The sequence below is a fragment of the Thermobia domestica genome, chromosome 12 (genome assembly GCF_964235325.1).
Source record: "Thermobia domestica chromosome 12, izTheDome1.hap1.1, whole genome shotgun sequence".
Classification (NCBI taxonomy): Eukaryota; Metazoa; Arthropoda; class Insecta; order Zygentoma; family Lepismatidae; genus Thermobia; species Thermobia domestica.
Genome location: NC_137465.1, coordinates 41,012,376 through 41,039,505, shown reverse-complemented (window position 1 = coordinate 41,039,505; position 27,130 = coordinate 41,012,376). Strand labels below are relative to the sequence as shown.

Genomic DNA, 27,130 nt, shown 5'->3' with positions numbered 1-27,130 from the left:
GGTATGCCAAAGTAGGCCTAATAATGGACTATAACATATTGCATATACAAGTCAGGGCTAACAAGTGTTTAACTATATTTAACCAATTTTGTAGCTACGTTCTTTTTCTTATTAGTTATTTGTTGTTAATAAAATATATTTACAATTCTTAATTACCGACTTTTGACATTTATAAAGCCAGCAGTATGACCATATGTATATTTCGTTTAGTGTCAGAAATCAAATCCAACCACTTGGGAAGGCTTTCTACTCATCCAACTGTGTGACTGTTTTGTCTCTTCGGCCTTACAACGTGCTTTCTAATACATTTTCGATTTATTCAATTTGTCTTGGGTGGATTGTGGGAATGGGGAGAGAAAATGATTACATATAATGGATTACGTCAATTCACTCTCGTGTGTTTGTGTTTCTGGTCTTTAATCGAAGTAGCTCGGAGACATGTAGTCTTTGGTACTACTTGTATTTGCTTGATAGTGAAGAAACCTGTCTGTTTTTCATGTTATCTATTGGATTGTAGACAACAAGTGTAGATTGCTGATTTGTAGCCTTGAACTTACGAAAACAGGTACGTTCCATTATTTAATTGGAATAATAATAAAAATAAAAAAACAAGCTATACTCTGTTAAGGTATTACGAAGTTCATTCATTTGTTTTCTAAAAAAAATGTAATAATTCATAATGTCAGAACCTGAAGAAGATAAGGACTTGCATCTTACTTGTTCCGCAAAGGTATGAGGTTCGAAACCCGAGGCGAAATCACAAGTTACTCAAACCGATTTTGTATCAGAAGGTAATAGTGGGACTAGTAAACATAAAAAAGGCGGATAAACTCCACCTCGAATGAGAGTCCGGGTTCAATCCCTCATAGCTAATTAGAACAAAATGTACAATTAAAGCTTATTGATATGTATATGTCAACCGACTTCCAATGTGCGAAGGTACAGTGCCCGACCAATTCTATGCCTTTTTCGTTCAATTGAGTGAATTAGACAAAGTTAAATATTTTTCGTTTTGAATGTTTAATGTTGGCAGTGAGGTCAAAGTTAAGAAACCCTCTTAGTGACATTTTTTACTGAAGCCTGTTCTTTAGCCAGTGCTTGGGACCCTGTATTTAGGCACGTTGTTCGGCAGTTAATTTCTGATTGTGCTCAGCATCAACTTATGGTTAACAACCTTTAGCGTCCACGAGCTCCACGTGAACGTATTAAGGATTACGTAAAGAGGGTGTGTACTAGTGTAAAAATTTTAGATCTTACAGTGGATAAAGAAAGCATATTGCGAGCAATTGCTTCTGGCGTTACTCCCAATGTTAGTGAGAAACTGTTCTATTCTGGAATGCCTAAATCTATGAGAGACTTTGAACAATTATTGGAGCAGTATATGAAGGATGAACTTTATTCACTGCAATTCAATAATTCGTCTCAATCCACATTGTATTCTACGAGAACTGTTATCGATAGTGCTTCTCCCTGTTTATAAATCTAGATGGGGCATTATTTTCTTCCAAAAGGTGGTAGAACTTTTCGCAATAAAAGCAGTGCTGCGCGTTTGCCTTTGTCTTCCTCTAATTTAATGAACACAAAAGTGGACATGTACAATGCCGAAGGCCAGGGACGTTTCAGTACTATTTCCCAAGAGACTAATAGAGGTGTTTATGTTTTGCTTAAGCTGTTTAATAGACAATATCATGCTTGTATAGATTCAGCGTCTTCTATCAATTAAATAAATAATTAAGTGTTTCAGTTTTTACAAACAAAAATGAACTTAAAAATTATTGCTAAAATATTTAAAAGAAAGTCAGTTAATAATACCGAACTTGTGTTAGACAAGTCTGTGCGATTTAGTTTTAAACTACAAAACAAACTTATTAATGTACGCTCATTTGTCTATCCAGAAATTTCCTGTTTTATTGAGTTTGGAATTTTTGAATGATGCTCAGTGCTACATGGACTTTAAAAATAAATCTTTGAAACTCCAACGTTATCAACTGTCTATCCCCCTACTAAGTGGAATTACAACTCAACTCCCCACCCTCCCCTGGATCTTTTTCCAACATGGATACTGGTGCTTTTGATTCAACTTGCAGAAAGTCTGTCGATGAAGGGCAGCCAATACACGCTCTTTATGGGGATGCTGTCGCCTCAGATACTTCCTGCGCTGTTCGAACATTTAACTATACAAAGGATCGTCGATCTGAAGATACAACTGTTTATTCTGTTGCTGGGGCACAGCGAAAGGATTTACAAGCTTGGCATATTTCGGGGAACCGGATTCCTTGCGGTTCTGGTGAGGTAGATGTCCCGGTAAGGTACGCCACTGACATTCAAGATCAACAGGTGAGGTCTTTATCTATTAAGAATTATAAAGATCGGTAGTCCACACGTTCAGCGAGTGCTTATATAATTTGCCAGCGAAAAATGAATGTTTATCTACAAAAAGACAAAATGTAAATAACAGCTGTTTCCCTTTAAATCTGTTTGTGTCGGACATTCAACCAGTGGAATATGAAATGTGGAATATGTAGTTTAGATAATGCAGCCACTTTGGCTAGTAGTGTTGATATCAATTGTATTATAGAAGGTGTGGATAAAAAGTTACTTGTTACAAATCCTACATTAAGTTCGTTCGTTCAATATTTCTGTGATGAATTTAAGCCCAATTCTAAGCCCAGTTTTAGACGAAAGCATTTATCGTAGCAGATGTGCTGCCAAAAATCTCGTATAATATTCTATGGCATCAAAAGTATATTGTGCTTTTACACGGTAGCATTTTGATAAGCATTTTGTCGTGACGTAGCAAACAAATCACTGGAGAAAAGCGCAATTATGGCTCCAAAACTAAAAACAGATATTTCAGTCATTATTTCTTCTAAAGCCCTTTTTTGCATATGCTTATTATGATACAAAGGACTTTTAACGGTGTAGTTATACTATACAGATCCATATATTTTAAAATTTACAGAAGAAATTTCTAATATTTTAATAGAGTAGTGTACAAGTAATGGAAATATGGTGTGCACTTACATCTGAGATGCGTATTTACGTGGAAATATAGAAATTAAAGCCGAACCTGAAATGCACGTAATCTTCAATAAACTGCCATAAAATTTTGGGAAGTCTGTAATTTCCCCATTTTGTATCGAGAACAGAACCCAACCAACCCTTCGCAGCTTCTAATACGTTCCCACTACTGCTACTGCTACTACTACTACTACTATTAAAAGTACTAGATACTACTGCCGTTCCTACTCCTCCTACTACTACTCTTACTATTACTATATCTACTCCTACTGTTACTATTACTAAGTACTCCTACTTCTACTCTTAGGCCGGCTATACACTATAAGATAGATCCTAGGAAAACTAGCCAAAACTAGCCATGTCATTTCCTGTGATCTGAACGATCCTATGAGATTTCTCTTGTTTAGAGCACGCTCTATTTCGGAAAGAAAATTCGTAAGATTTCGATTTAAGCGACATCAGGTGAGACAAAGTGAAAACAAAACAAATGAAAACACAAATGATGAGGTATCTTCTGATCGTGCAGGTTTACTTTAGATACACCACTCGAAATAATTGTTGAAAAATTATAATTTGTCACTATTTCCTAAATGATTTGCGTTGACCGACATGAAAATATCTTACATAGCATAGATAAATTCCCTGAAGGGGACGAACAAAAGCAATTGTTGATAAACTACAATTCTTTTACGATTTGCGTACAAATACGGGGTCAAGATACATATAGTATAAAAACTATAGTGCAAGAAACGCAAACCAAGTTGTGCTAGGTTGTTTCTAGAAAGTACGAATGCTATTTAACCGAGTCAAAGCAGGGCTAAGCGGAGTCCCGAGCGTCAGTGAGGGGGTGCGAGCGAAGAAAGCAGGCGCGTCAGTTGATGTAGTGAAAACGAGTGCGTTTTGGCAATGATACGAGTTTGAATAGCACTTGTCATGGTATCGTGGTAGTAGCGCTCCACTCGTAAACATAAATTATAGCTTCTGTAAACTATGAAGAAATACACCGGTGGTGGAAAATAGTAACACCGGTCAACTTTCATATGCACTCACTTACGTAAAAGTTTCGCAGAAGGGGTTCAGAAGTAAGCAGAACATACAAAATTTAGAGGAGAAAAGGAAGATGCAAGTACTTAGATCTAACACAACCTAACGAAATCTAACCTAATGAAGTTAACTAGCTTAAACTAACCTAATATTAATAGAAGTAAGCGAAATTCTATCACTTTTTGAAAATTGTGTTGGACCCATGTACTAATATAATCTAACGTAACATAACCGTAACTAACCTGAACCAACCTAAACTAAACTAATGTGAATATAAACTACCGAATTTGTAGCATTTCTTAGAAAAAATAGCTGGACCCTTTCTGCTAAACATTGTCTCACCTATTTTAACCGTCGTTAAAACATTTATAGTGATTTTCACTAGTAACCCTACAGTTGTAAACATAAAATACAGGTGTATTACTTTGTATTTAATTATGTTGCTTCCAAAAAATTGTTCCTTATAAATATGTCTTTTCATGCAAAGTATTAAATTTTACTTTTAAATCTTCTAAAATGTGGTGCGCCAAAAGTATACCAGCACCCTTCTGACTTATGTTTTTTTTTTTCTTTTTAGAGGTATCCAATTTAACAATATAGCGCCTGATATTAATATCAGTGGGATGTGCAGTGTGGTTAGCATAGTAATTCTTCAACGTTATACTTTTATTAAATAGAACTATTTCACAATGTTGATATACGTCATTCGGTTAGACAGGAAAAATCTTCACGTGTATGGCACACAAGGGTAAGATTTCCTACAAGATATGTCATAACATTTTTCCGAAGATAAATCCTAAGATATTTCCTAGGATTGATCTCGTAATGTATAGCACGCCTTACTACTACTTACTACTACTACTACTAATACACCCACTACTACTTACTCCTCCTCCTCCTACTACTACTACTTATACTATGGATCCATATAGTAAAACTACACGTTGCTAGCTGTCTTGAAGAAGACCTGTTAAAGTGAACCTGCACCGGAGAATGTAAGAACACACCTCAAAAATGATTGCTGAAGGTATAATAAATGAAAGGAGAAAGTATTTTTTAAAAATGAATTTCTGCGTGGATCCCTATAGTGAAACTGCACACCTTTAACTTTGTACAAACAAGGATGTTCCTCATATTTTTTAATCAACATAATAATAGTATCCATACTCCAACTCATTTTTCTTTACTACAATTCAATTCCCCACACAAAACAAAAAGCATGGATATTTTACACAAAATCTTTCGCTTCCTTTTAACACCACGGCGCTGCAATCGGAGCAGAAATACTGAGAAAAATGCTACGAAATAGAGCAGGTTCTATCGACAAGAAATGCCATAGGATATGCCATGGCATGGGAAATGCTATAGCATTTGCTACTTTACACGATAGGATATCGATGATACGATTTTTGCTACGAGAAATGCCACGATAAATGCTCCCGTCTAAAACTAGCCTAATACTGGCATGTGTAACAAATTTAATGATATAGTAGACGTGGCTCAATTGCTGCGACTTTAACGAATAATCACCTTTGTTTCTTTCTTTCTTTTTTTTTTTTTTTTTTTTTTTGTGTTATTTTTCGCACGTGCTTGAAACTTGGTGCAAGGAAAATTGCTGATGCAAGTACCTCTTTATGGTACCTTTGATCCGGAAGTATAAAGTCAATAATGACCATAGACAACGTATTTATCACTATGACTCGTAATATATGATTGTCATTCAATAAAAATGAGAATTCTTCGCACGTGGAAATTTGATCAACTTAGTGGAAGCAACTATCTAGTGTTGTTGGCGAGACGGATTTAACATCTGCGCCAGTATAAAACACCTCTTTGGAGGTGAACTTCAAGACTTCAAGCCTGAATTGAAAAGTCAGGTCGAAGTGGGCGTTTTCCTAATTTTCTGTCATGTAAGTTTATAAGTAATTTCGAATGTGAACATTTGCCATTACTTTTCTGATTAAGTGTAGCGTTTTTATATTATGTTTTATTTAATATTTATTATAGTTAATCTCTACACGTAATATATATGTAACTCATATTTAAATTCACGTTTGTTACGTTTACAGTGCCGAAGTTGATACTGAATTTTACAATAAATTGATTACGTGCAGGTGTAGTTTCGGCACACCACATTTGGAAAGATTTACACATGTAAACTTCAATACTTCGCATGAAAAGTCATGTTGGTTGTAAAAAACACATTTTTGAAGGCAAGAAAATTAAATACAAAATAACACAGCTATGTTATAGGTTTACAACTGTAGGGTTATTAGTGTAAAATCATTACAAGTGCTTTACAACGGACGAAATGAGTGAGTGCATATGAAAGATGGCTCTATGAGATACTGTTTTCGACTGACGACATATTTTTGCACAGTGTACGAAACCTATATTTACAACTGTATCGTTACTAGTATGAAACCATGATAAGTGCTATTCAGACTTTATCATTGCTATAACCCGCTTCGGCAAGACTTTACTATAGGCATTTCATTCAATAGATTCGTTCAATGAATCGATTCCTTAGAACCTGATTCCACGTAACAGTTTCCCAATTGTTCCGAAGAACCAGTTCCTAAAGATTCAACTCGAGAAAGGTTCTAGAACGCAACGCTGTTCTACCACACTGATTACGAAGCAGATTGGTTACTTTCTATATGCAATTTCATAGAGAAAGGAACCATCCTGCTTCATAATCAATATGATAGAGCAGCGTTCTAAAACCTTCCACCAATACCCCACTCTTAAAAAAAGAATACTACGAAAATTTGAACGAAATATAAAACAAATCGTGTTAAATCATACTACAAGGGCAGGCAAAGCAAAAATTATAATATTAAAATACATTCTACTACAAGGGGACAAGCTCCCCTAACCCCCTTTTAAAGCACAAATTATATATTGAAGTAAATTATACTACAAGGTGGGCAAGCCCCCCTAACCTTCCACCTCCAAAGCACTACCTACATATCAAAACTTAAACAAATATATAAAAGAACAACATACCTGAGACTAAATTGAAGTGTACAATTCACCAGCATGCTTCATAAAAATTAAATATTTTTCACCAATTCTTGCATCCTTACAAAATTTTCGACACCATAGATAATATGCAAGTTGCAGCATCATGGACTCAGAACCATGAGTACAACTTAAATTTCTTTTCAAATGACACCAAAGATTTTCTATATTTTGCGTGTAGACACCACTTACTCGGTCAGCGAAGTTTGAAGAATGGTTCACAGTCAAATTATGCCATCCATCACTACTTAATGAAGAATACCCCTTCCAGTAATCGGTTATAATTGTGTGAATTAACATTAACTTGTCTAGTAATAACTTCATCTAAATTTTCTGCCGACCTCTCGGAAACAGTTCTCGAACTTATTTTCCCTTGAAACGAACCCTCATGAATAATATTTGCGTACTTAGCGACACCAGCAACGAATATATATGATATTGACAGAATTTCACGAACTTGCAACTTCAAATGACTGATAAAAGAACCATTTAGAAGAGAAACTTGTTTTAAATATGCATGACATTTTCGGTTGTAACACACATAAGAAACTTTCAGACAATCACCTCGAACTAGTGTACAGGGGCATAAATACGGTTCCATAATACAGACCTCGCATTGCGGGGGGCCCTCAAGCCATTAGGAGCCCCCAAATCGTGAAGTGGGAAGTAGGGTAGAGGCCCCACTCTACGCTGTTTTCGGGAGGGCCCCTAAGCCTTTAGTTACGCCGCTGCTAGTATACCTAACTTAGATCTCCTTTCACGAACGTTGCAATCTTTATCTAACTTTAAAATTCCACCAGAAACAAAAGCAGTAGCTATTTTTTTCACTATTAACTCCCAAAGCTCCTAGCCTACACAAATTTAAATTAGCGATTTCTTCATCCTCATATAAAATATCAACACCGTTTGCCGTTAAACTCCTCTCGCAAACCGAACACAGCAGGGAAGAGAGCACAGCACAACCTACAGCAAAACAGAACAATCAGCACTGACACACCACGCCTACAAATACGACCACATGACGTCACACTAAACATTCCATACAAGAAGAACGGAAGTACCACTTACCAGAGGAATCACGTTCTAAAGACGATTCACATCAATAACCAAATCTCTGAATCAAACAAACAAATGAGCGATGAAATGCATATAGACCCTAAAGACTTACCCCGCTTCTTTCCACAACCCTCACTTGTGCGCATAACCACCATCGCTGCCGCGCCTGCTCCCTTCGGATACCTTCGCGCTACTGCACGGACCCATCATCTCCGATCTGCTCTGACTCTGTTATATAACATTCGTGCTTTTAGTATCAACCTAGCGCAGGTTTTTTTTTTTTTTTTTTCACAGTAATTTTTGTGTAAACACTTCGGGAAGTAGTATTTATATCCAAATCATAAAAGGATTGCAATTTTTCGACAATTACATCTGGTAGCCCCCTTGAATTTTATCTATGCCAAGTGAGATATTTTCATGTCGCCCAGTGGAAAGTTTTTAGGAGACAATAAGGAGTAAATTTGTGAAAGAATTATAATTTTTAAATAGTTCTTTCTAGTTGGCTTCTTGAATTGATCTTGTTAAAGAAAAATGCAGTAAAAACTGTTAGCAATGTGAGGATAGTTGCGCAAGATGAAAGAGCATAGCACAGTGAACGTTTTCGGTGGGCGGTTTGACATTTCCCCAGTAGGTATAAGGGGTCTATTTCCGTAATTGGCGAAGTTTGGGCGGAATGAAACAAAAATAGGGGCCGCGGTGGCTCAGTGGTAGAGCGTCCACCTGTGGTGTTTGGGGTCCCAGATTCGATCCCAGCTCGCGCTAAGTGAACTTTGTGGTGAACAAATACCGTGTGCGTGGGTTTCCTCGGAGTTCTCCCGTTTCCTCCCATTTTCTTCATTCCACCATCTCACTCATTTCTCATCATCACCATCTCCTTTAACCTAAGCAGCATAAACGTGGGACGTAAAACTAGCAAGAGGAATGGGAACCCAAGTAAACGAATGAAAGTAAATGTCTCCTGTGTATTTACAGGGTAGTGACGCTTTTATTTGTGTTATTTCTACCTTATTACGTATATTAAAGTATATTGTCTGCATATGTCGAACCACACTTAGCATTAAGCAGAATATGTTACAAAGTTTTGCCCATTCCAGTACTCCATGAAGAAATTACTAGTAGGCTATGTTGCATAATACGCTAAAGTTTCCATATTATTTTCGCAAATTATGTGTAATACGGAAAATGAATAATTTCAGATACCTTAAGCAAATGTTGCGTGATATGCGGGCAGTGTTGCCATAAAATCAAACATTTCCGCAGTGAAATTATTTATTTTCCTTATTGTACTGTGTTGCATCGTTGAGCATAAACGAGAAAAAGTAATTAATATTTTTCTGACCAGAGTAAGTACTTCATTATTAAAATTAAAATAATTCATAACAGTTTCCATAACGTAACACTATCTTCCTCAGACGTTAATTGGCATATATATGTTCATACTCTGGTTAGAAAAATATTAATTATTTAAGTAATAATTCCAGCGTCAACATGGAAGGAGAAAAAGTAATGTTTATTAGTATTGAAACTAGTCAGTCAGTGAAGTAATGTTAGTTAGTGAAACCCAGATTTTTGGATGAAACTATTGATGCAAATCCCAGTTCCTGTCAAGGTGACTAACCCCCAATTTTAACGTAGAATTTTACGTTGTGATATAAAGACATTCAAAAACATTTCTTTTTATTTATAATGTGGTTTTCCACATGAAATTAAATGTTCATCATAGTCTCAGTGTTGACATCGTGATGGAACATTAATTATAGTACAAGAATAGATAATGTTGTCAGAACCTGAGTAATAGACTGAAATAGTGTGACGCCACATCCTCCTCGTTGCTATAGTGATCGCCATTTTGTTTTCTAAACAACACTGGCGAAGGTCCTAAATACAAAGCGAAAATAGTGATGCGTTAATTTCCTGATTGCAAACACTAGATAACAGAAATACTGTATTTAAAAAAATCACCCATGAATGAAGGCAAAAAAGAAAGAAAAAGTATATATGAAAAGCACTAATAGTGAAATTAAACAGTTTCTGTGATGCCGTAAATTGTGTGTATTTATAAATTTTAAAGTCACATTAAATGCTAAAGTGTACCCACCTTATACATTGCCTGATGTTAAATTTAAATAGTTGTGGAAATTTTTGATTTAGTATTATCGGTGCCATATATTATATTCCAAGTGAGAACAGTTAAACTCGCTCTTTAGCAGTTATTGGAGATCTATACTGAACCACTCGCAATTGGGTATTTTCGTATTGTACTGTCAATATATATATATATATATGTGTGTGTGTGTGTGTGTGTGTGTGTTTTAAAGCTAACAAGTAATATAATCAAAGGTCTGATGTATGTCTGCTGATCAGAAATTAGTCTAGATTGAAAATCTTCAGCAGACATGTGGCTCTTTGTAATTTGGTAGCCATTAAAAATTGTGCACCCATATTCTAAAAGGTAGGCCTTAGAAATGTATATGTTTCAACAGAATAAGCAATATTCTAAAAGTAATGATTTTTTTTTTCTTTCGAAAAAAGAAATTATATCTGCATAGTTTCTTCGTGACAACTCGTTAATCTTGACAATAGAGTCTTTATGTTGGATATAGGTAAAGTTGCTTTTTCTTATGATATGTTACTTGATAATGGCACTGGAGTTAATTATACGAATTCTACCTAGAAGTGCTCGCCTGTACAAATGAGTTCTTTAGATGTTACCCTTTCTGTCTGAATTACTAAATTTTACTGTAATTCTTTTAAATAGTAGACTCATTATTAATCTGTATCTTTTGTTTCCAGTCTTGAAAACATTTATATTACAAATAATTTTGCAGCTATTGGTCTTGTGTATGGTAGACTTATTAATACATCTTTCACTTTATATATATATATATATATATATATATATATATATATATATATATATAGATAGATAGATAGATAGATAGATAGATAGATAGATATACTAGTATAGTCAATAAATTCGTGGACTGGTACCCAAGTATATAGCCAACTAGTAGAACACATGGTTGCTGTGCTCGGTGTGAACGTCCACACACATCCACACTGACCTTCAAATTAGTTCAAGCAGATTTTTCTTTTGAGCTGTCTTGTCTCGTTTTAGAAGTGATGGCGATTTCCAGGTGGCTGCTTGTCTCGTTAGTTTTGGATCATAGAGAAGACACCATGTTTCATCTTCTGTTATTATCCGGTTCAGGAACGTTGCATCAGCGTCAGCACTTCTGATCGTAGGTCTTGTGTCAGAATGTGTGAGAAACAGTGCTGGGTGACGCGAACAGTGCAGATCATCCGTCAGAATGTGACTCGTGCCATGGCTGATTTGCACTGCTGCTCCGATGTGATCTACCGGCTGGGAACGGTTTGCGCTCACAACCATTGCAACCTCTTCGATCTTGTGTTCCGTTCGGGCAGTTGTTGGCCGACCTACTGGTTCATAAGCCTCTAAACTGTTTCTTTCCTCTGTAAACCGTTGGTGTCACTTAAATAGTGCACTGCGGCCCAGGGTATACTTGCCTGATCATCTGCAACGTTCCTGCAGCGGATTTGCCTAGTTTTTGGCAGAACTTGATGTTTGCCCGTTGCTCAAACATTCTCCAAGTCCATCGCGGCGCATTCAACTTCTTTCATAACAGAAACAGTACGTCTGTTTACATTGTGTTCAGACCTGTCTGTTGCAGGGTCGAGAGATGAACTTCCATTGTTTCCTCCAGGACATCACTTATCAGCTGTTGTGCTGCTAGCGCCACACTGCGTCCAGTCCACAAACTTATTGACTGTAGTAGTATATTTACAAGTCGATCACCATCAGTGGAGAGAAATGACGACAGCACTATTTTAGTCTATTAAAAATTGTATCAAAGATTAAGCATTATTTTGATTGTTTCTAGATTATTAGTAGTTAGTATTTTCTTAAAATATGTATATGCATTTTTTTCAGATGAAATTAATGGTGTAATGTAAAATCGTTGACAGAATTTAAACTGTCGAGTTGCTGACATGGACAAATATTTGGCGAAGGAAAAATTGCAGTTAAGGTAAATATTTTATACAATTAAAGAGTTTACAACTTTTACATTGTATTGATTTCACTTTTATAAACATATCTTATCAATTAATATTTTTGCTACAGACTCGAAATTCAGAATAAATTACCCCTTTAACAAACAAGGACCATACGGGAATATACGCACGTTTACCATTTATTAAAATGCTCTAGAAAATATATGCTTGCTTGAAATAAAAGTTTTTTTCCCCTTATTTCTTGGGGATGTCAATGAACAACAAGAAACTGATTATTGCAAGGGGGACAAAAATAGGGAGTGAGGACGTCACTTGAAGTTTAGCCTTGAAGGACAGGCATGCCTTTTGTAAAAGGGTGGCCATATTTCGGTCTTTTGCTTGGCAACAGGAAGAGGAGAAAAAGGTTTTTCATTGTTACTGATATTTGATCTGTACAGGTAATGCAAAAATATTGACAAAAGAACCTTATAGCTTCCCTGCTTCTTCCTCTTTCTTCCCTATATTCAGGAAGATCTTGTTTCGCACTTGATTCTGCTTCAAACGAGAGTTGCTTTTCTGTGACAGTGTGTGTTTTTGAGTAGCTGATGTTGGTTTGTGTTATTTATATGAGCGAAAGATAGTTGTGTAGGATATTTTACAGTACTTCTTTGTGAATAGTGCTGAAGCAGTAGCTACTTAACAGTAAGTCTAAAATTTACTTTTAAGAAATCGCACGTTAAAAAGTCGTAAACGACATTTAAATAAGTTACTACTTACACTGATCCTAAAGATATGTGTTATGGTTTTAATTTTTGTTATTATTTTAGGCCTTATGCTGACCATGGAATATGGATAAGCTTCTTATTTCCATTGGCTGTTATAATTAGCCAATATTCGCAGACTACAGTGTCGTCAGAATATCGTATGGCGACTGTGATAGCTTTAGGACAGCTTGGAACCATTGTACTTTTCTTAATTTACATATACAATTTACCAAAATCAGGAGACGATGCAAATAAAAAGTCATTCCGATTACATTTTGTGCCGAGTTTTCTTACATTTCTCCTGTTGTATTCTGGACTACAAAAAGGTAAGTTGTAGGTATTAGTTATTGGTAAAGATAATTCCATTATAATTGCATTCGTGAATAAAAACGGATAGTCACATGGGTTTTTGGCGAGTTCAGTTCCAAAGTACTCAGTGGTGCTTTGCAGGAGACTAATACCTTGTTTATCATTCCGTTGATTTTATTCATTATAATTCATTTACACATCTGCTTCTCTCCATTATCATACCAAGTTTGACATGAATTGGAAATGCAGAATGTTTTTAGGTTCAACACGCAGTGAATGCATATATATATTTCGAATCTCACAATTAATTTACCAATCGTTTCTAAGTCTCATGTAATTAGAATCGTGTTGCAGAAACAGAAAAGGAAATCAGTAATATGTTACAGAACTTGAGGAAGGATTCTAAAGAACATGGGATGGAAATAAATCTTAGAAAGACAAAAGCCATGGTGATTGGAACGAAGCGGTCTATGTCAAATATAGAAGTAAAAGGAAAGAAAATAGAACAGGTGAGTAGTTTTCGATACCTGGGTAGTATTATTAGTGATGATGTGAAGTTTAAACGTGAAATAAAAGCAGGGATAGGAATGGCGAAAGAAGCCTTTAGAAGGAAGAAGAGTCTATTTTGTGGGACCTTGAATAAAGAACTGAGAAGAAGACTCATAAAATGCTTCATATGGAGTATTTTCCTGTATGGGACATTACGCAAAAACGATGGAAAACAACTGCAAGCTTTCGAAATGTAGGTGTGGAGAAGAATGGAGAGGATTAGATGGATCGGGTGGAAAATATGAGAGGGTTTTAGAAATGGTGGGGGAGAAAAGAACAATTTTAAATATATTGAAAAGAGGAAGAGAAACTGGTTAGGACATTGGCTAAGAAGAAACTGTATCATGAGAGACATGCTAGAAGGCATGGTGGCAAGAAAGAGAGGGGACTAAGGAGGCTACAATTTGTTGAAAGCAAAGGTTAGGTTCTTAAGGTTAGTCGATAGTGGACCTCTTAAACTTAATCTACACCTTTATCTTTTACATAGATATATTTGCGAAATTATTTTCCAACTGTCTTTAAGCTAGTACTGTGTGACAGATTGATATTTACTTAACTATAAACACAAAGACTATTAATTCCCATTCACTAAATCCCCTTTATTACCATATTACATCCACAACATGCTTGCATTTCCTATATCGTAGTATTTTCAAATACAACATAAACATATCCAGTACCTATCATTATTTCATGAACTGTTTTCACAGTATATTCCCTAGCACCTATTAATATGACATGTGCCATTATCTCAAAACTACCAGCCTGTAGCCTCATTCCGTACCTATCAACACTCCCCCCTCTTTACATAAATAGACTTTACCTTCTAGGCACCCATTAAATATTCCTTTAATAGAATCGGAGAATAGGTAATATAACAGCACCTAATTCCAATTACATTAACAGTAACATTCTCCATGACAGGTAAAATCAAGCTAACAAAACTAATGAGTCAATTTCAGTTCCATAACTCTTTTCACTATACATTCGCTTCTTTCAATCTATTGTCTAAATGATAACACCAAGATCTCTGAAAGAGGTGACAGGATTTATGTTCTGATGATCAATTTTGTAGATGTGGTTTATAGGTTCCTTTTTTAGAGAAATCGTAAGAGAAGCACATTTTTCGATGTTTAAACTAAGTTTCCAAGAGTTATACCAGTTGAGAAGAATTGAAGCGTCATGCTGAAGAGCAAGAGCATCGTACTCTGATTTAACTTGTCTGTCGAGTTTGCAATCATCAGCAAATAGAAAAACATTGGTAGAGCTGTTTGTGAACAAAGAAGGCAGATCGTCCATGTATAATAAAAATAGAAGTGGACCCAGAACACTGCCTTGAGGAACTCCAGAAGTTACGGCAATAAAGTCAGAAAAGTGACCTGAAAATGAAACTTGTTGTGTCCTATTACTGAGATATGTTTCTAGAAGACTAAGTAATTTACCTGTATATTGAATCTAGAGCTGTGTTTGTATAGAAGAAGATAGTGTGGAAGAGAATCGAAAGCCTTAGACAGGTCCAAAATAAGGTGTAGGAAATATAAAGCATGACGTATAGTGCGGTTGTCATGAAATGATCTATGCTAAAATTGCTATTTCGTGCTATTTCAAGGGTGGTGATGACTGAAACTGGAAGTCGAGTCATGTTGATGTGTCGAATTCATGTGAATAAAATAAATTATAGTGCGTGAAAACCATGCAATATTTTAAATTCTAGCTGTTTCTTTATTATTATTATTTTCGCTGATTTACACATGCCTTAGCCAATTTGTAATTTTAGCATTTTCTTGTTATCGAATAAGTTACTCAACCTTATTATGATTACGACTTCTTATTTTTATATCAATTTTAAATGTCCATCTAATTATATCTGTTCTGAGATAATTGTAAGATATATTTCGATAGGTAAGCTTTAAAAATACATGAATCCATCTTTCTATGTTTTAGGATTGTTCTGCAGCATACTTGGTGGATTTTTGTCAACATTTTCTCTTCTGTATGGTTTGCCGAACTTACTGCGACAATGTCCAAAGAGTTTTAGCTTTGGAGAAGCTGCTGTGTTGATCCAGTCTAGTTCAATCTTTTTGTTTTGCTCAATTGTAAATATCGTTCAAAATGAGATGACAAAAGCAAACACCCAAGACAAAATAACTGTTATACTACAGGTAGGTTTGTATGTACTCGCGTGTTTGTTTATTTAAAGTTTGGGGTCTTTTTGGAGCACCAAGTTATTTGGGACGTCTACCCATAGAGTTAGAAAATGCACTTTATACTTTGAGAAAAATGGAAACTATCGTAGAATTTACCAGCTTTAAAATGTTAGTCTTCACTCTAGCTTAATACTTTTTCTTATATGTAATAAAAGAATATAAAGAACATGCTTGTTTGCCAATTTTCCTTATTTTGTGAGACGATTACGTGGGACGGTTAATATAGCAAGCTGTGAATCATCCAGTTTCTTTGGGCACAAAATGCAATCAAAATCTTGAAATAAATGGAAATAGTATTAATATGTGGCCAAACTATATATATATATATTAATGAAAGGAGGAAACAACCGATTTAAACTTATTTTTTTACACACCAAATCCTCTGTGGGTGCTAATTCAATAACATACAAAGAGTGAAAAAGTGATTAACTGGAGCAGAATTCGAACCCGAGATCTGCGGCATACCTTGCCGATATGTTAATCACTACGCCACCCAGTTTGCTTCCCAGAATTTGGTGTGTAAAAAATAAGTTTAAATCGGCTGTTTCCTCATTTCATTAATATATGAAATCACAACCGTCAAAAAGTGTTCTCAGTATATGGACACTGGATTGTCCAAGCACAGCAGCTTAGGCTGTGGTACAAGCCATGTGGTTTGAGTGGAAAGCACCGACTGCAGGAGTGACAGTGTGTTTGGCTGTTCTCAGAAGCGGACTGCGTGACGTAGTGATTAACGCATCGGCATGGTATGCCGGAGATCCGGGGTTCGAGTCCTGGTCCATCCAATCCCTTTTTTTACTCTTTGTATGTTATTGTGTATAGTCGAGTTCATTTTTATTTCAAGGCTTTGATTGAATTTTGTGAATGTATATAACCTATTAGTACTTACACTGCATGATATTTCAGCAGTAAGTAAATATTTAAAAATCTCAACATATGAAAATAAATAACTTAAGATGTACGTAAAACTTAATTCTTCGACTACAAGTAAAAATGACTTGACAAATGCTCCAATAATTAAATAGGCGCGGAAATAATCGTTCCACAAAATATAGATAATACGTTAAATGGTCTGTTCTTTACATTTTTTTTTATTAACCAGTTTTAATTGACTGGATTTTAAGACATTTTCCAGCACGAAGGCAGCATGAGAGGGATGCAATGGTATTTGGCACATCGTCAATAGACTTGGAAAAAAAATTGTGGACAATGATTGTAATGCAGTTGACGCTACATTCTGGCACTTTCAGGAGATTCACTTGCAGATGAGCAAGAACTTTGTGATGTTGGTCTTGATCCAGCGTTTCCCAGATATTTCGACAGCAGTTGAAATTCACGATGTACCGAGGTAGACAATGAAGCACCATCATCTAACGATATAAATGGTTACTGAGAATGGAAAAGAATTGAAGCGCAGCAACGTGAGTCACTCCCAAAGTTGAAGCAAATGAATGCTGTGTATTAGAGATAAATGAACGAATAAAGCTGCAGAAAAGTTTCAAAAAATGAGCGAAAATTCACTTTTTTACTGTATAAAGTATTTTGTTTGATATCCGAAGAAATGATTGAACATATTGCTGAATAGAATAATTCTTATTCATGGGAAAAGATCAATCATAAATTTAATGTTTCTGTCAGCTTTATTAGGAATTTTGGTCTTTTCAGGATAATATACATTGAAAAGAACGTCATTATTAGTGTCTCTACGAAGACCTTCATGTGAACTTTGCCCGATTACATGTCTAGATTTTTTTTTTTTTTTCAAACGAGATAGGGAATACATGAAATGATGGAATTTCGTCCTATTTCTAAAATTATTCAAAGAAACTTTCTTAGACTTGGTGTCTTTAATCGTGACGAATAGATGGTAAAGCATTCTAATTATCATCCGTGAAAGCAGTTTATTCATATCAAACCGATTTACTTTGATTTTAAAATTTGGGTACCCTATAATTTATCAGGATATTTACACAAATAAGAAGTGTCTGAAAGCGTAGAAAATATGAAGTGGAAAGGTATTGTTGAATCTCTGCTGGAAAAGATATTGTTGTGCAAATTTTCGCATACCATAAAATAACTCTTATGGAATAAGGCTGTAGTAAGAAATAATTTCTGCCCAGTGTACCTTAGAAGCTACTGTATATACATCTAAGAACGATAGAAACTACCAATCTAGATAAATGTATACCTTGAAACTAAAATGTTTTAAACATGCATATGAAAGTTTCGTTTTAAAAAATCTCAAGAACTTTCCTTTTGGGCGTTAACAAGTTAGTGTTTTGCGGCAACATTGTCTATGAATGGATTGAAAAATCCAAAAATGGTCGCACAAGTGTTTCATACAAAGAAGGAGCCGAACGACCATTTCTACGGCTTGTGCGACCATTTTTGAATTTTTTCAATCCATTAGTAGACACTCTGTTGGAGCAAGACACTGTTCCCGTATTGTGCCGAAAGTCTTTGATGGATTGTGGCCTCTGATACTCCTTTCGACCACAAAAACCGGATCGCTGCTCGTTGTTCCTCTTTGGTGCAAACTTCTAATGGAGCGACCATGCTGTATCTGCAACAAAAGGAAGACAAATGGAGGATTAGGTTCAAACTTTCATAGCATGACCACAACAGCATAACAATAAAGTAAACGAGGACGGAAGTAAGTATGAACAATGTAAGAAAAGTTAAAGCTACATTGCGGATAATTTTTGACTTACCCTCGTAGATGATGTTGATGAATGCGAATTTCGCCATTAATTTTTGATTGTTTTGTTTTGTTTATAGGCTGGTGTCCTTGGCCTGTTTGTCATTGGACTCTGTTGCTATGTAATTAAGCGACTAAGATCAGCTATACTATTTTATTTTCTTACTATAGTAGTTATGTGCGGTGGCGTTGTGCCGCTGCTGTATTACAAGTTGTCACTTAATCCAATAGTGTGGATTATTAACTTCATGACAGATAATACAAAGAGGGTAAGTAATATGAAGAGATTGTTCTTTTTGTGTGTGTCACAGTTGTTACTTAGAAATGAATATATACACCGACAAACTGTAAGAGGTGATTCCTTACATCAAAATAAGAAGAAAAGTTTATATGGACCTGTGGGGAAAAGTGCATAGTTTCAGAGCTAGAGTTGTCCAAAATCGCGAAAAAGCCAAATTTCAACAGATCCTATTTCGAATTCCAGAAACTGTGGATGGTAGTCCTCATCAGCGTAAAGGTAGTCACGCATACGCAATCCAAAAATGCATATTTCATTAATGTTCAATGGTTATACAGAGTATTCCATACAGGGTGAAATTCCCAAACATGCCATCAACCAAATTTTAAGGTATGCTCTGACTTGAGGATTGGTCCAAAGTAGGCAAATGATAAGCCTTGATAGCAGTGAATACAGAATCCTTTGGCGCGATGTCGGAAGTGTTAAGGATCGTCAGCGGCACAGTTTCTCGTACTCGGGAAAACACATGCTGCAATATTTTCTTTCACGCTTATAAGTAAAGAAAATGTGAAATATACCGTGAAGAAATACATCGCATCACACATTATTCCGAACACAAAAAAACATGAAGCTGCCGGTTGCTAACACTTCCGAGATCCCTCCGAAGCATTGGATGTCCATTGTTGTCAAGGTTTACCTTTTGCGTACTTCGGACCCTCCTTGAAATCAGGGTATATCTGAAAACTCTATTGAAAGCATATCTGAGAATTACACCTGTATGGAATACCTTGTATACCTATTGAAAATTGACGAAATGTGTACTTTTGAATTATGTATGCGTGGCTTCTTTTGCGCTGATAAGAACCACCATCCACAGTTTCTGGAATTCAAAAATAGGACCTCTTGAAATTTGGATTTTTCGTGATTTTGGACAGCCCTAGCTCCGAAACTATGCAGTTTTCACCATAGGTCCATATAAACTTTTTCTCTTATTATGATGTCAGGAATCACCTCTTACAGTTTGTCGGTATAGTTCATTAATACCCTGTATATATATATATATCTATATATCTATATATCTATATATATATATATATATATATATATAAGCGGATATTTTAATGGTCTCTCAAAAGCTAACGCTCAAGTATCTCTCCCAATATTAGATATAGATCTTATATAACAAACTTATCATTTGTTTATTAATCTATTTCTTCTTCCAGGGTTGTCATCGAACTTAAAGTAAAGAGAGTTCAAGAGAGACTTCTGGTACTGCATTAGATAGATAGAAAACAACTATCATCAAAACTTAAAATTTTATATTTTTCACCTTTTACGTTATATTTAACGTTTGATACAATAGCATTTTTGCCCTTTCATTTTTGATAGTTTTTGGTTTGAAACACTGTTACAGTTCACATTTTATTCACTTACTTTTCTTTATATACTCTTTTTACCTTTAAATGCGATGATAACCCAAATGAGTACCATACTCTACGAAATATTGGATAACGGAATAAATGAATGTAATTTGTTATTTTGAATATTAATTCCTTGCCCGCTCGAAATTTTTTTTTTTTTTTTTTAAGTTAAATGTAGAATCCAACTTTTGAGTAGAATATAGAATATCTTCGTCCAGAATGAAACCCTTGTCTCCTGCACGAAGGAGGCAAGGATGTAATTTAGGTCTTCATCAGGAAGAGAAAAAAGCTGAATGATAGGCAACTTTACTATAACTGACGATTTTATTAGTTTTGTGCGTACCAACATTTTTCTTATTCTTTTCTTTACCATATATATATATATATATATCAAATATTTGATTATTTTACTGTCCGTCGTCAGATCTAGAGCTACCAGATTGAACTGAAGGCACAAATTTGAAACTAAAGATTTCTGCTTGTTATTACCAGCATTACTTCTAGTACTTAAAACTGCTATTGCTCACTACTAGCAATACCGTTACTACTAACCAAATGTATAGCGTACTTAACCAAACTAAATGGAAATAACACGAAACATAAGTGATTATTATTCATTTCTTTTGAGCTCAGAGCATGGAGAGCCTTATTTTCACAACCGTTTTGTGAAAATTTTGATAAGCCATCCTCAAATACATTTGAACACAAATTCCTACCATAACAAGTTCTCTTAACATTCTGTTTCCATTCATGCGACCTTAAAGCTTTCATTAACCTAAACACTCGTTCGACATGTGCATTACTGACTGATACAGCGAGAATATATTTCATTGTCATTAAAATCTTTGGTGCATCCGCTTTCATGAGAAACTCAGTGGATAGTTTATAGTTACTGTTACCCTTCCTGTCAAATATGGTCAGACAGGAAACAGAACAGAAAGCTCGTGTAGAGTTCATTACGATCGAAACTAATTTTAAGATCCTAACATGCATCTGTTAAATCATAAAATAAAAAAAAACAATGTTGTGCCGGGTGATGATACAGACGCAACAATGAAAATATTTTAAACGTAGGCTTTTGTTACAATAAAAGTATAATAATTGTTAAGTACAAATTTTATAAGCCATAAATGGCATAGTTAATTAATGAAAGGTAATTTAACATTTATGCCCGTAGATTTAGTTCGTTGGCCCGTAGACTTGTAGAACGTATTTCAAATGTAGGCACTCCGGGCGGCGATCTGACTACTTTGGCTAAAGCTTTTCCTTTGTGTATATTTTTCTTAAAATGATGTGACTACTCTTACAAACCACGGTGGCTCAGTTGTAGAGCGTTCACCTCCGGTGCTTGGAGTCTCTGGTTCGATCCCAGCTCGCGCCGTGTGGACTTTGTGGTGGACAAATACCGTGTGCGTGGGGTTCATCGGAGTTCTCCCGTTTCCTCTCACTTTCTTCATTCCACCATTTTATTCATTTATCATCACCGTCTCCTTTAGCCTAACCGGCAAAACCCTGGGACGTAAAACTCAAAGATTTCATTTCATTTTACTCCTACAAACATAATTATTTTCACTACTGTATCAGTGTATCTCCGATGCGCGCCATAACAAGATTGTTTGGTTCCCCACATCCCGTTCTATTCTTGCATTCTTAGCAAGAACCTAAGATCGTAAATGTTAAAAAGTAGACCTTTTTCTTTCTTTCTTTCTTGTTTTCTTTCTTGTTTTCTTGCTTTCTTTCTTTCTTGCTTGCTTTCTTTCTTGCTTGCTTGCTTTCTTTCTTGCTTGCTTTCTTTCTTTCTTGATTTCTTTCTATCTTTCTTTTTTCTTTCTTTCGTGTGTGCAAAACCATTAGATATATTATATTAGATGAAGTCCTTGTAAACATACAATTACATTTTGAGATCTCTGTACCTGGAAATTGATGTTACACTCTAGTAAAGATTCAAGTCTTATTTGATAGGAAATGTAGTTTCAAATAGGTATAATAATACAGTAGCACTTTCTTTCATGAGCTTGTGATAAGAACTTAAAAAAGAGCTTAATACTGAGTATTTCCAAAATTCGAGGGATATTTTTTTCAATCTATGAAAAGAGAGCCGCATGAGATGACGGAACGAGGACAAGCTGTTCGTTCAATCATTGAGGAGTAGCAAGCATGAAAACATGCCGAATGCAATCAAAGGGGGTGCGAAGTGTAAACTGCGTGATATATTTAACCTCTTCAGACGACTACTTAGTTCATTGGAATTCCTAAATCAAACTGTTCAGAAATTTTTACCTACGCCTTTTACGAATCACATGATTCATGCGTTGTCTTCCACCACAGATTTCTATCATTAACTGCTCTCGTCGTGTACATCGGTGAGTCCCTTAAACTCAGTAGCACTCGTGCATACAACCGTAAATCTTACTCATGCGACGATGAATTGCATATGCATTATGCCCTTCCACCTTTAGAAATCGAATTACATCATGTGATATACACTTCGCGAGTACTTTGATTGCACCCGATACTCCACAATGATTGGACGACACAATCTCTCTTCTGGTGGGTTAACAGAAGCTAAAATATATCCCTCGTACGTAACGCCATGTAATTCCCGAATGAATGAGTGAAAAAAATGTTAAAATCATCCATCATATGAATTTTAGAGCAAAATTGTCCTTTTATTACTTTTTGGTGACAGCTAGGCTTATTGGTAGAAGTGGATTTGATAATAATTTACAAACAGTAATCATATAAATTAACAGAATTAGTTCTTCGGCCCGCAGTTTACTATAGGTTAAAATCGTACTACTTAAAAGCTCTTAGTTGTTTACACATAACAACTTTAGTTTTATTTATTTATTTACTTATTTATTATTATTATTATTATTATTATTATTAATAATAATAATAATAATAATAATAATAATAATAATAATAATAATAATAATATTTGAAATTTGCCTACCAAACACCTCAAACTTCATGCCATATTTATGCAGTTGCCTTTGGCGTCACTCCTTTGAAAATAAAGAAATGAGTCTCTCTGCCCCCCCTCCCCCCTCCCACACACACACAGACACACACACAGTGAAATGAATAACGATGAGGAATGCCTTAGGGAAGGCGTTGCCGTTGTCAATTCCCTGGCTACTGACATGCACGGAACGAATAAGGTGAACAGCACCGCTTTTATCGTTTGCGTCCCCGCGCTTTCGTTGAAATTACGGGAATGGGTGAAATAAATAACTGTGAGCAACCGTTCCAACGCCTTCGATTTCATCCTAGTCAATTCCCGGGCAACCACAAGTGAAATAAATAACAAAGAACAACGCCTTTAGCGTTGCCACCTTTGTCGAAAATTTAAACAAAAATGAGTGAAATAATTAACGATTAGCGACTCCTTCGGTGTTGTCCTTGTTAATTCTCAGGCACATTTCCATGTCCTTTCTTGCCCTGACTTAAAATTAATTGTAATCCAATAGTCACCAATCGTCAATAACTCCGAAAACTATGGATTTGACACCAATATCTGTCATATTCGATTATGCTTAACACTCATGCTCCTTCCCACTCCTTTTGAGTGCCAGGAGTTTCTACAGTATTATTATTATTATTATTATTATTATTATTATTATTAGTAGTAGTAGTAGTAGTAGTAGTAGTAGTAGTAGTAGTAGTAGTAGTAGTAGTATTAGTATTATTATTATTAAGATTTTGTCATATGTATACAAAGTTTCGTTGAAAATACAACGCGTTCCAAAATTATGCTGTTACATACACACATACGTACGCACAGTTTTAAGCATATTTTTTGGCTCCTTCAACCCTTAAAACGTAATTTTTCAGAAATGCTGGGACATGGATTCAGTTATTTCTAATGAGGGGTTTATATACCAATTTTCATCTTTTCAACTTGACGGCTCCGATTTTCCCTTAAGATATGCATTTTAAACAATTTAATATATTATCTATGGGAGGGCGAAGGTTCATAATTTTACTAAGTAACATTTTAATTGTTTTAGTAGTCATTACATGATGCGATCAAACAAAAGCTTCAATTCGCGTTTATACCAAGCTGTATCAAGAAGTGAAGTTTTTTCGATTTACTAGAAAACGCGCAGAGATAATAAATATCAGAAATTGTATCACGTTTGACATTAACATTCGATATAGGAATCATTGAAGTTCAAGCATGCATTCCAACGTAGAACAAAATCCTTCATACCCTTTGCAAAGAAATGTTGTTCTATGTTCCCTAATCACTTAACTGTAGCTTGCTGTGTCTTTTACAGTGTATCAAAACGTCGCGCACGGAGGTGTTTCTTTAGGAGTCCAAATAATAGTCAAAAGGGGCTAAATCAGGGCTGTACGGAGGATGGCCAAGAATTTCCCAGTTGAAACTCATGATGTGTGTACTTGTTCGTTAAACTGCATGTGGCCGTGGTTATCGTGCAGTAACAACATATCTTTTTGCAGTAACTCTTTCCGTTTTTGACCTATGGTGCTTCCAGCGTATCTGTGATTTGACAGTACGTGTCCGCAGTAATGCTCGTAGTCTTTGCCAGAAATTCAAACACGAATAACAACTTGACGGTTGCAAAATACAGTAACCATTGTTTTCTTGGCAGATGTTGTGACCTTGATATCTTAGCGGGCGGTGACGACGGATGTTTCTATATCATGCTCTGGCGTTTTCATTCAGGTGCCCATAGCGATGTTGGGATTTCATCGCCCGTTATAATGCAATGAAGGAATGAATTTCCTTCATGGGCATATCGTGTAAGGTGGGTCAGGGAAATGCCCATTCGAAGGTGTTTTAGATCTTCACTCAAATGTTTTGACACCTAACGCGCACACACTTTCCTGAAAGCAGGTTAATCATGGACGGTACTCGTCACTGAACCATTTGAGATTGCATTGCCATGCAATCTCACTCTTTTGTCTTCACGAATCATCGCTTTTTCGCATAATTCCTGTTGGTGATGGACGTTGCTGGTCTGCCACTTCTGTCATCATCTGTCACAGTTCTTCTACCACTTATAAATCCGTTACACCACACATACATTTGATCTGCGACAGAACACACTCTCCATAGACTTCCACCAATTCTCGATGAATGTCAGATGGTTTTTGCCCTTTGGCTTGTAAAAAACGAATAACACCGCGCACCTGATGCTTGGAGTAATGCCCAAGTCGATGCACCATCTTTAAATTGCTTTAGGTACCAGACAGGTTGACGTAGTAGAATGCTGTAATTGCCATCAGACTGCCTTACCACTTTGCAAAATTTTTTAAAAAATTTGCAACATGCAAAAAAGTAATTAGCTACACAAAAAAAAACTCTTGGTGTTAGAGACAAATTCACCTTATTTTTTGATACATTTTTGTGTAATATTATGGATTGAATACCAGTTTCGATTATTTTTACATGTCATTCCCTTCCCATCCCGGGTCGACACTCCTTATGCCGATGGGAGATAAATTTGTTCTTAAACATTTAGAGCGTCACTATCTCAGCGACTTCGAAAACTATTGATTCGACATTAATATCTGTCCTTGTCGAATGTTTTCACGTGACCCCCACCCCTTACCATCCATGTCGATGGGGTTGAATTTAAAAGGTATTGAGTGTGTCACTATTCATCTCAGCAACCCCGAAAACTATGGATTGGACACTAATATCGGTCGTTTTTTTTAAATCATTTTTACATGTAACTTCTCAAATTTTCGCATAATTCTGATCTCCTTGCTTCCCCTTAAAACGGTAATTTTTTAAAAAAAGCTGGGACAGGGGTTCGTTTTTTATTATTATTGAAAAGTTACGCATAAATTATAATGCACTCCCGCTCCTCGCTTTAGGATATGTATTTTCATATCATATATATATGAAAATATCATAAGATTCTTAGATGGCCTAGTTCAGGAGTTATTACATGGTGCAATCAGATAGAAACTCACACTCAGTTTTATTATGCAGATTGTTATTATTATTACCTGTCCTCAAGGATCAGTTCATAAGCATCATCTCATGTTGCTGGGACGATTGAGGAGGAGAGCGCTCACTGTAGGGCTCATCTTCAACAGTGAAATGGCCTCTCTTGAAACAAGTTATCCAGGTATCTGCTTTCCCAACGTTCTTGATATCTCAGTGTGAATGTCCTCTGCAAACTTTTCGTGGAGAAACTAAAGCTTGAATATCTGATACTTCAAAGCTGTAAAATTTGCCTGAGTCCCCATCTTCATTGCTTCAAGCGTGGAAAAGTAAACAAAGAAAAAAAAATCACACGAGACCTAATCGTGGATCATTCCATACTAAGATACAAAGCTTTCATATGAACTCAAACTTTTGTGTAGATGGAAGGGAGGGCAAAGTTAGGAACTTTCCAGCACCCCCTTAACTATACGGATGCCTTAGACTGGACGAACATTTTATTGAAATATAATATATTTTTCTCCTGCATTTTTTTTTTTTTTTTTTTTTTTTTTAATTTTTAAAGCTACTCATATATGTTCTTTTGGTAGGTACTTGAGAGTTGATCAATTGTGAAAAGACAGAACTGACAATACTGCATATAGTAGAAAAGAAAAGTAGAAAAGGTGGTAGTTGCTCTGTGTGTTTTGGTGTATATAGTAAGATATTTCGGTAAATATATTTTGTCAAATGAAAGCATTGTGCAGGTACGCATGTTTGGTTGGTTGCTTCGATTAGAGTTTATCCATCCGTTCAGTACCAAGGCTGTATGAGTTATAGACGTACAACTTAAAGTAGGATCTGGACCACATGAACCTATCAG

At 35.7% G+C, this 27,130-nt stretch overlaps 1 protein-coding gene across 4 annotated transcripts in view; it reads left to right on the top strand.

The window, feature by feature from the left end:
* The first annotated feature begins 2,203 nt into the window (after positions 1-2,203).
* Dolk (Dolichol kinase) overlaps positions 2,204-27,130 on the top strand; it is a 45,671-nt gene continuing 20,744 nt past the window's right edge. Inside the window, exons 1-6 of one of the 4 annotated variants that reach the window (XM_081733636.1) lie at positions 5,627-5,811; positions 5,922-5,975; positions 12,098-12,194; positions 12,987-13,249; positions 15,726-15,943; positions 18,767-18,955. In XM_081733636.1, coding sequence (XP_081589762.1) covers positions 12,157-12,194; positions 12,987-13,249; positions 15,726-15,943; positions 18,767-18,955 — 708 coding nt within the window. In that variant the 5' untranslated portion in view covers positions 5,627-5,811; positions 5,922-5,975; positions 12,098-12,156. Of the gene's footprint in view, positions 2,338-5,626; positions 5,976-12,097; positions 12,195-12,986; positions 13,250-15,725; positions 15,944-18,766; positions 18,956-27,130 lie in introns of those variants that run through there. The other 3 variants (XM_081733637.1, XM_081733635.1, XM_081733638.1) reach the window with 3 other exon arrangements.